Source organism: Cynoglossus semilaevis, chromosome 19, assembly GCF_000523025.1.
Source record: "Cynoglossus semilaevis isolate Cse_v1.0 chromosome 19, Cse_v1.0, whole genome shotgun sequence".
In the NCBI taxonomy this organism is placed as follows: domain Eukaryota; kingdom Metazoa; phylum Chordata; class Actinopteri; order Pleuronectiformes; family Cynoglossidae; genus Cynoglossus; species Cynoglossus semilaevis.
The window spans coordinates 12785738-12796791 of NC_024325.1; the positions used below are offsets into that span (position 1 = coordinate 12785738).

The window sequence follows — 11054 nt, forward strand, 5'->3', positions numbered from 1 at the left end:
AAATCAAAACAACATCTGGGTACACACACCGTGTACAGCATACCTACGGTGATTTATGAAGTGTGTTCCCTTGGAGTCATGTTAACCTACATTCTTCTTGCACACACACACACACACACACACACACACACACACAGACAAACACAGTCTCATGTGCACTACGGCCTTGTTACACAACATCACAAAAATGAAAGCAGGGATGCTTCTCACTGTTGCTGATAGATTACCTAACCCAACTTTTCAAGTCTCAGCAAGCTCGTGGTCAGAGCGTGCTGCGTTAGCACTCTTTAATAACGGCTGTAAAAGGGCCGCGGCACGCTGTTCACAGCATATAATCTGCAGTGCAGTCGGACCTGCTATCTATTTCTGCATAAAAGAGATGAAATGACAGACTTCCTCCTCATAATAAACTCCATGCATATATTACATCAGGATACAAGGTATGGCTGTGAGGTTTTTCTAATCACAATATGACAGTATGATTATCAGTCTGTATTGGATTCTGGGTAATGCTTTTTTTCCCCATCATGTCTGAGAATAAACTACATTAAATTGTATTCATGTGTGTGAATCAAAAATGTACTGCATACAGTGGAACTGGGGAAATTGAGTTACGGTTGAAGCGGATTCAAGCTCAACACTTTCAGTTTAAATTATTCCACTATAATTTTCGGTTAACATTCGCCACATTCTTGCTACCTTTTGGTGCTACACCAACACTTTGGCTATGGTTTGGTGAGACTTTTGTTAATTACTCAACCGTCGCTTTTATGTCTATGCTCTAACTTTTGAGGTTCAACTCATCTCTAAGTGTTTTTAATCTTTTTTGGCTAACTTCAATGCATGTTTGGCTAATCTATAGCTATTTTCCAAAATCCATCATAATATTTAATTTAAAGTTATTATTTACTCATTTCTGATTAACTATTTCTAGCTTTTTTGGCTGTCTTTCAGTTATATTTGATATAATTTCTGGTTAACATTTGGCTAGTTCAGTGTTTATTTTGATAACCTTTTGGATTATTTCTAGCTTTCTTGGCTGTCTTTCAGTTATATTTGATATCTTTTTGATAAGCTTAGCAATTTAATTAGTGTTTGACCAAACAACTTTGAAGTTGGCCGCCCTATACCATTTTCTGAACTACATTTTCATTACCAAATAGGTTTCAATATGAATGTCAAAGTCATAAATCCAATCCTAACGAATTTGACAAATAGAGGACTTGGTTCCTGTTTAGATAATTATAAAATGGCACAAATAGTTTGGGTTTTTTTTTTTCCTGGTGGTTGAAGCATCACTTATTGACTTATCTCTGGAGGCACACTCCTCAGCCTGAGCCGTCTAAAGTGACGGCAGCCAGACAGATGGGGCGAACTCTGAGTGCTGTCCCATAAATCCATTTCATTTGAAGCACTTGTGTGTGATGAGATGACAGTTTGAGGTGAGCGTGTGCAACTTACAATTAGGGAGAAAATAATTAATGCTGCCACCATGACTACTTCCTGACTGCAGCTGCAAACCAAATCCTCAGGAAAGCTTTTTTACTGATGATAACACATTCACTGGAGTCTGGGTGGTGTCGATTCTTCACTCCAAACTTTATGTAACAGGGTCGATACGGTACATGGTGATATATACTGCGATAGTATTGGCACAGCAAAATATTGAGTTTTTAAATTGTAGGAAAACTGTCAGCATAGGGAACACACAATGCCGTTACAAGCATAACATGTTAGGTAAAAAGGAAATAAAAAAAATCACATGTTAGATAAAAAGGTAATAATGAAAATCCATACAAATCTGTACAATATTGATACAGTATCGTAAAAAAATAAAAATTTACCTCATTTCAATGTATCCATGTTTTCTTATGCCCCATCACTAATCGTTCTTTTTGCTAAACATCAACAACTGACACAAAGAAACTAAGGTAAAGGCTCAAAATGTCAGCGATTGGTCATGACTCCCTTTCTTTTTCACAATCTCAAAAGAGAAATGTCTGTCATTTTAGGAATTATTCTATTCAATGAAAAGTGGCAAAATAAAGACCTATCGGCATTAACAAATATTGATATTCTGAAAGTTTCAGGAAATCTTGGGGACAGCTACATCTTTTTGCAACAACTGAATGATCTGGGTCTGTCAATCCTTTGAAAAAAAGTCTGCTGCATGAGAAGAGAGAAATCATATAATGGAGACCAAGGCCCACTGAGCAGCTCAGGTGGTTTTTACAGAGAGGTTCTGTTAATGTTCTGCATGTAGAACTGCAACTGTTGTTCTCAATGGGAAGGAGGAAATATATTTCATTTTGAAATATAAATATATAGAAAATGCCCCAACTTTTATTGCAAATAGGGAGGGGGGTCTGTAAACAAACGGCGCGTGACCACGAAGTGACGCCAGTCCACCATACAGGTAAATAATTGATATGCCTGTGTGCAGGCGCCCCTCAGCTTTGTTTGAATCACAGGAGCCATTGGTGTGGATGGAGGGACACAGCTGCACTGCTGCTGCTGCCGCCGCTCACTGTGTCCAACACACACACTGCCTTATTGAGTTATCTGGTGCTTTTCAGGAGAGTGGACCAGGGATTTTAAAAAAACATTATGTCACTGCCTATCCAGTCCGTACTTATTTATTTATTTATTTATTTATTTATTTATTTATTTTTCTGCAGCGATGGATTAAGTCTTGGTGGATAATCCACAATGTGACAAACGCAGACATCTGCCTCCCTGTCACTCTCACAATTACAGCCTCATACTCAGCATAAAAAGGGTTTAGATGCACAAGGAGCAGCTTGGCTGCAGAGTAACACCGGTTTGTGGAAATTCATGACAGAGACGACCTGATAAATAAAGGGAAGGAGGAAATGCACCACTGATCCCAAGTTTAATATATATATATACACACACATATATATAATAACCCTACCGATTCTTCTTAATTTGAATCCCTGTGTGTCTGTATAGTTTCCATATTTCACGTTGACCAAACAGCTGTTCTAAGTGGCTTCACGACAAACCAAAGACCATCAATAAACAAACAGTGAAGTATAATGGAGGAGAGCACTCCGTCCAGTCTCACTGTGGTAAATAATACGCGTGTGTGCTTGTTCTGCAGCCCGCCAACTCACGCACTCGCACCCTTCCCTTAACAGCACTCCCCCCCCCCCCCCCCCCCCCCCCCACCCCCCCCCCCGAAACACACTCTCCATCACCAGGATCTCTAACCCGCCCGCCTCTTCAAGGCATCTCTGACTACACCCGAAAGGAACCTTTTCATGTTGCATGATGCTGCGAAACCAGAAGCGATGTTATGACACGACACATCACGGATCCCCGTTGTAAATCTGTACAATTTGTTTTTACCTCGTTTGCAGAAAGAGCTGCGTGCGTTCTGCGAAGTAAATCAAGATAAGACGCAGTCTGTTTTGGGATGCTCTCCAATTCGGCTTACATTTACACCCACCACAGACGCTTATATGGTTGCAATTTTAACTTTTATAGCGTTCTCGGGCGCGTATTCCAACAGGCTTTCAATATAAATTAGTGGAACGGGATGTAATGGATACATGGTGAAAAAAACATGCAATAAACGTACAGAAAGCTCCGGCAGCCACTATATATCTAAGCCGAATTAAAACAACCACACGTTCTTGTCAGTTGCTTTTGTTCGATGTCAAATTATGTGCGGGGGTTAGTCATCCGGTAACGTCGGTGTAAAGTCACACACTTTTTCCAAGGGATTTGGCGTTGGAAGGTTATCGCTGCTGCACTTTCACGCGTCGCAGTACTCCCAGTGATTTACAGCACCTCCGCCGACAGATACGCAAAAAAAGTAGTAGAGTGGAGCGAACAAGGGAACAAGTGGAGCGTGCAAAATGTGACTCTTTATGGCCACACGCGAAATAAAAACAGACGGAGCAGACTGCGTGTGCCCGTGTCCTCACGCAACAAGAAAAGAGCAGCGTTTAACTCGAGAGTTGCCAGCTGTGTTGTTGAGGCAAAGCGATTTACAACAGGGAGCTCCTCAAACTCCGGTTCGCTCACAGCAGCAGCGCGTTTGGAGGAAGCAGAGACATCAACTCGCAACTGTGCGTTTATTTCTTTCAGCGCGTCACTTTTACGCACAGTTGGCTTTCTTCCTTGTTGCGGCAGCATCACATCCAAACATGTTCCGCTGCGCACAGTCCAAAAGACATCCTCCAGCAGCTCACTGCTGCTGCTCCGGCTGCTGCGTTCCGCAAAACAGAACCACTTCTCCCCGTGCAGGCGAGGGTTATGTGAGAGGAAAAAACAGGGGCTAAAGTCCTTACCTTTATGAAGAGCCGCTTGAAAGATGAATAAAAAGAGAATAGTCGCCAGAGAGCCGCAGCCAGCGTTCGCCATGTTGGACACCTGCTTCTGTATGAAGAGAGAGAGAGAGAGAGGCTGCTTCACCTACAGCTACAGCGGGACTGCGTTTAATCACATGCATGAGAGAGAGAGAGGGAGGCAGAGAGAGAGAGAGAGGGAGGGAGGCAGAGAGAGAGAGAGAGGGAGGGAGGCAGAGAGAGAGAGAGGGAGGGAGGCAGAGAGAGAGAGGGGGGGGGGGTGGAACTCTTTCATGAAAATAAATAAATAAATAATATATATATATATATACACATCTTTATAAATATTTTTTAAAAACATACTTTTCCTTTTTCTTCCTTTGTTCGACCTTTGTTCGAAAACCTTGCGCGTTTTTCACGGAGGAAAAACCCTGAAATATTTAGAGAAAATAAAGTCAGATTTTACGACTGTTTGTGCATGATGTACAGGGCTAAACCTAGCAATTAAGGAGCCTAGATACGGAGAGGGGTCTTGATAACCTATTACCCCAGTAGTGTTACCCCATTTTTTTAAAGAACACAATTTATTTTAACAATTTCTTCATTTACTTTTATTCTGTCATGTCATGGGTCAAGTAAACAAGTAAAGACAATATTTTCCTATAAATAAATAAAAATTCAAGGGATAACCAACACCTTTAAAAATGATCAGTCTGCCAAACAACATGAAGTAATAATAAACAACAAAACAACATAACAATAAACAATTGAAGCAACTTTCAGCAGGTCAACCCATTAATTCTATTAAGTCAACCAAAGAGAAATTTGCCATAAAACAACTGAAAGTTAGCTCAGATGTCGCTTAAAGTTAGCCATCAAATAGCTTAAAAGTTTATGCAATAAAAAACCAAAAGGCTGATATCATAACAGACAATATTTCCTGAGTCGACCACAAACACATTTGAAGAAAGAAAGAAATAACTCACATGTTCACATGGTAATAAAGAAGCAAATTAAACAATAAAACTCAAACAAAAGATTCCCCCTGTTAAAACAGTTACTTTGGCACCACCACCGCTCTTATTTGACCCTTTTCATGCACCTGAGCAGGAAAACTGACACTTTATTTATCGCAAAGCAGAATGTGTGATTGAACATTCAAACCGACTCATTATGATGAGCTTCAGCTTGGGCTGTAAGTGAAACCACAGGGAGCGTGCATCATAATGTTAAACTGTCAGACGGTATCATACGACGTTGCTCCCAGGCAATGTGTCCCCGTGTGTTTTTGACATTTACGGTGCACCTGAGCCTGATTAAGGCTTAGAACGATCTCTGGTGATCTCTCAGACGGGGGCTACCACCTCATCCCTCAAGACTGTGTCACTGTAGTTAATATACTGCGAGAAATGGGTTTAAATGAAGTGCTTGTTTTGCACTGGTATTAAAAGACGATTAGCCTACTCTGCTCGCGATAAGAAGTCTGTCTTATCTCCTTTATCACGGTTGTGATTAAACAAATCTCATCATGTTAAAAAAAATAGAAAGTAGATAATTGTGTTTTCCAAAAGAAATGATTCAGATAATTCAGCTTCATCAACTTCATCATCAAGTCAGTTAGTAGTAATATGTAAGTTTTGAGTGATATAAAAGAACCAAAAGTGAACTAAAAAGTCTTTGTCTTCTGATGCCTAATCCTTTGCAGCTGGAGTCATCACCAGTTCTACAGTCCAGCCTAAGGCGACCACACACTACAACCTTTAACTCTCATATTCACACCTATGGTCAGTAGGTGTGAATGGTCAACCTAGTCTTATATATATACTCAATACAAAAAGGGATTCAAAACAGTTACCTTTTTGCAGTCCGGCAAAAGCACAGCCCACTCTTTCACTATGTGGCCTGTTTGACGTTCAACCGAAAGCACGCGCACACACGCACACTGTTTCCAAACCAGTGCAATCATCAGCTATTAGTTTCACCTGTTTGACTGAGCGTTAACGCAGTTATCCAATCAGAGAGCAGGAACGTATACAAAGGTATACAAAGCTACTGAGGGTATAACTAAGTATCTGAAAGAAAAAAGAAAAAACAATTCAAAGATATGATAAAGCCTATATATGTAACAGCAGAGGCGCGTAACAAGGTGAATTTTGCACGATATCACCAGATTCACGTTGTGTGGACGCAGCGGAGGTTAGCGCTCAGCTGCAGGAGGGAGAGCACGGGAGTGGCGACGCAGGTGCAGCCCCGGACGAATGTGAGTGGAATTCGGACAGACCGTGTATAAAAGCCGGGCACAGCGCAGGGGCGTACATCATGGTAAAGAATAATAAAGGCTGCTAACTGAGTTTGTGAGAACCGCGATATAGAGAGTGAACACTGTAGTGGAAACAACAACTAATAGTTTACTTTATGCTATGTATTTCTTGATGTTTTCGACTTTCCTTGTCCATTGTGAGTATTAACAATACATCTCTCTGGCGGTTGACTTCTGACCTGGAGTCACCGGTATTGACGTCTAATTGTAATTTGTGAGGTGCGCTTGTTTTATTTTGAAGGTTGGCGGAAGTATTGTGCTGATATCGTATCCATTTTCCGGTGTGGTGCGAGCTTAGCTGTTTTAATTGATGTGGCATCCGCCAAAATACTAAATGGAGTGTTGACACCGTTTACGCAGAGATACTTAAAGAAATCGAAAAAAGAAAAAGAAATTATTTTGATTTTTAAAATAATACTGTATTAAAAGTATATGTAAAAAAAAAAGAAATGTGCGATGAAGTCATCACAGGTGGTGTGTTAAATGAGAATAGTGGAGTGTACGTGTGTTAGGGGCCTATTCTGGGGGTAAGGATAAACTGGGGACCAGCTCATGAAACACATACTGAGGTATGAATAGAGATTGATGACAGGCATGAACTGGAAGTTGACATGGAAGAAAAGGCCAATGGGAGACTCAGGTTGGGGGTGACTATTTGATGAGGCTCCATGGCTTCACCCCTGTGGTCTCAGTAATAAAAGAGAAGGGGCTGAGGAGGAGGGAGCAGAGAAGTAAGGAGTAGAACATACATAATAAAAGCATTCATCTTCTATCTGCAAACAGATGAAAAAGCAGTAGTTTATGTACATAAGTATTAGTTATTAAGGCGCTGTAATTAAAGCTGCAGTAGGCGAGCTCACTAGAGGAATAAGTGGTTGCTGAATGACAGTCCGGCGTTGTTTAATATTAATGTTTGGGGATCAAGGGTATGTATTACGGGCACCTGCGGCTCTGCGAACATGGACTGACAAATGTGGTTCATAAGTGACATGTGACCCAGGGCCAATCTTTTATATCTAAATTTCTGTGTTGATGAAGATACATATTATACACCCTGGATAAATAGAATTTAGAATTTGTTTAACAAAATTTGACAATGATATATATATATATATATAGACTTTATTAAATTACAAAAAAGCTAAAGAAGCCAGATTGAGATGGTTTGGACATGTGCAGAGGAGGGACAATGGATCCATTGGTAGAAGAATGTTGGAGATGGAGCTACCAGGTAGGAGACAAAGAGGAAGGCCAAAGAGGAGATACATGGATGCAGTGAGGGAGGACATGCAGACAGCTGGAGTCAGAGTAGAAGAGGCAGAGAACAGGGAGAGATGGAAATCAATGATCTGCTGTGGCAACCCCTGAAAAAGGGACAAAGCCGAAAGAAAAAGAAGAAGAAGAAGACTTTTCAAACATACCACTTTTTTCTTTGGAAGCACACCTGCTGGACAATAACGGTTCTGCACCCAAAACTACATTTTCAGGGTTCAAACCAAAAAAAAAAAAAAAAAACAATTGCAGGATTTTGTTTGCCTATCATTTTCCCTTTTCTTTAAATTGTGTTTCTTTACTGTATTTCCCTTCCTGTTATTCTTTTGGCTCCGATCAGGATCTCCACAGCCAATTATCTTTCTTTTTCACACCTCATGCCTTTGTCCCTCTCACTCCTGTACGAACCAGGTTATGCCCTCTTCACCAAATCCAGGAATCTTCTCTAGGGTCTTCCTTCCTGTCAGCTCCATGTCCACCATCCTTGGTCCAATATATCTGCAATCTCCTCTCAGCACATGTGCAAAACCATCTCTTGCCTCTCTAACTCTATCTTTAGATGACACTGTCATCTGTGGACACCGTGGTCCACCGAGATTCCTGCATCACCCCACCTGTCAACCTGTCCATCACCATGGAATAAATCCAATACCGATAAAAAAAAAATAACAATCCTAATAAATTACTCTGTAAAGCTCTGTAATGTCGCCCCCTACAGCTTTGCTTCAAAAAAAGAAGCTTCTGACAAGACAAGTTGCTCAAATGTACCAGCTGGAAAATAAAGACACTCCCACTACACAATAGCACACTTATGTTTTTCATACTGAAGTAAGCAGCTGCTCACCAAGGTGCACAGACCACCCAGCTGTCAGCATTGTATATTATAGCACTTTAAGCAATGGGCCACTTTGCCATTGTGGTAGACAAAGTCTGCTCCACCGAGTCTGCTCCATTTGTAATGCTTCTTTTCAGAAACTTCTATTTTTACTGAACACATGGAAAAACATGGAGTGACTGTATTTCTGTTTTGAGAGTCAGATACTCGACACAGTCCTGTTCACAGTCTGGTACTGAAAATTGAACAGCGTGCCTTAAACACACGTGACGTGATCTGCAGAGCTGACTTTTCAGCGGTGCAATTACATGAACTCGAACTGAGAACATAGACTGTGTTTAAAGCAGCGGTGTCCAAATTCTGCATTATTATGTCTTGTAATAACAGTCGAGGACCACGGGACAATACACAAGCCTACAATTATGTCCGGCCTTATGAATGAACTGCATTCCAAAAAAAAATGTTACGTAACTCAACCTGTAATTTACAGGGCTCTTGAGGATAAGACCAGTAACATCACAGAGTAATGTGATGGCTGTTTACACACAAAATGCTACAGAAAATTGTCATTTGAAATAGAGAACCTAAAATAAAGTGGCACAAGAAAGCTGAATTAGCCACATGCAGCTTAAAGTTAGCCACACTGGATTATTTTTTTTTACTCAACATAAGTCTAGGAATACCTTCTTAAAATAAAAAACAATATATATATATACGTATATTTTTTTACAGTAAAGGCATATTTTGCAACAGAAACTGTAGGTAATCATATAGCAGTTTTACTGAACAAGAGATGTCCCATATTAGGCATATTATCTGAAAGATAGACCATTTATTTTGAGGGAGGGTCTCATACAGAATACAGTAGAAATCAATTAGAAATGAAGTTTGAAAAATAAATGACAAAGCACACAGGGAAGCTATCCTTTATTCATAGGTCAACTGGGATATCTATAAATAACAAGAACATCCGGTTTCACAACAACTGATATACAGTATCAAAGATGAAATTGATTTTGAAAAATATACTTTTCAACATTATTAAACTGCCAACTTAGAAAAAAAAAAATTAAACAAACAAAAAAATGACTAAATCTGTGTAAAAACCATGACCTTCTTTTGCTTCCAAACCGTCCTAGCATGTCCCGTCCAGTAACTGTGGCGTCGTGCAGTTCATTGACATTCCCACCAGTTGATTGTGATTTCCTATTCAGAGCTTTGATGTGGTCCAGATTTAAAAATTCTGTTTGTAAAGCGTCCATACCTTTGGTCTGTCGAGAGCTTGGCAGGATGGGAGGCTGACGAGCCAAGTACGAGTCACCTCCCCCCCAAAAAGAGCCAGAGGTAGAGTGAAGTTCAACCTCTTCAAAGCAAACGCCACTCTCATCCTTCATCATTATCTGGGACGACAGTGTTATTGCTGATTTGAAGAGGGGTGGAGGGGGTACATTCAGTTTGAATTTTAAGCGAGGATTAATAATCCGTGCGATATTATAAGAAAATGGCTGGATTTTTTTTTTCTTCATTTATGACAATGTAGTAAATGTGACTTGAATTCCTCAGTCTTGGGTCATGTATAATGCAGGTTTCACCGTGTTTCAATTAATTTTCTCTTTAGCATATTCTCCTTAGCACAAGGCAAAGGGCACGTTTCTCCACTCGCGTTGCCTGAAAGGCTTTGCAGTGCAGCCCTTTTAAGTCACTGTAGGTTGGCTGAACTCACGGAGAACACACTCGCAAACTGTCAAGTGGTTGAAGGGATGATTTGCTGAATGTAAATGAGTACAATATGCAATATATAATATATTGTATCTCTTTCATGAGAGTGTTTTTTTTTAACTTCACTGAAATCATAAAAAATTAATTACCCTCTCAGTTTATGCACAAATGCAAAGGTGTAAAAAAAAAGTATATTTGATTGAACATTTATATACTTAAACAACATACACAACACTTCAGTTAAGCCTTAAGGGCAAAAACAAAGTTCATTGAACATTAACCACTATATAAATAGTGGCTATTCAAACAGTTTCAGAAGTTTGTACACATGCAAAGTCTGACATAATGCCATATATGCCATAATATACCAATGCCATTGTGAAAATTCTTTACTAGACAGTTTACTGGCAACAGGTGTTATTATCAAAATTGTGTTTTTTTCTGTAAAAAAGAAAAAGAGAAACATTTTGCCACAGTAGGCGCCAGAAAATAATAATTTCACCAGTTAGAATTGATAGCTATGGAATAGGGAACCTTTCTGTATTGTAGGTGAAGATACCTTTAATTGTAAATAATATCTGAAAAACATTGG

General features: G+C 39.9%; 1 protein-coding gene across 7 annotated transcripts in view; it reads right to left on the minus strand.

Moving 5' to 3' along the window:
* cadm1a (cell adhesion molecule 1a) overlaps positions 1–4471 on the minus strand; it is a 327808-nt gene extending 323337 nt beyond the window's left edge. For 6 of the 7 annotated variants that reach the window (XR_001761612.2, XR_001761615.2, XR_001761614.2 and 3 more), the window contains exon 1: positions 4320–4471. Coding sequence is in view for 2 of the 7 variants with exons in the window: in XM_017041665.2 (XP_016897154.1) it covers positions 4320–4392 (73 nt within the window). In the remaining 5 variants the exon portion in view is untranslated. The remainder of the gene's footprint in view (positions 1–4319) is intronic. The other variant, XR_001761613.2, reaches the window with a different exon arrangement.
* Between the last annotated feature and the right edge of the window lie 6583 nt (positions 4472–11054).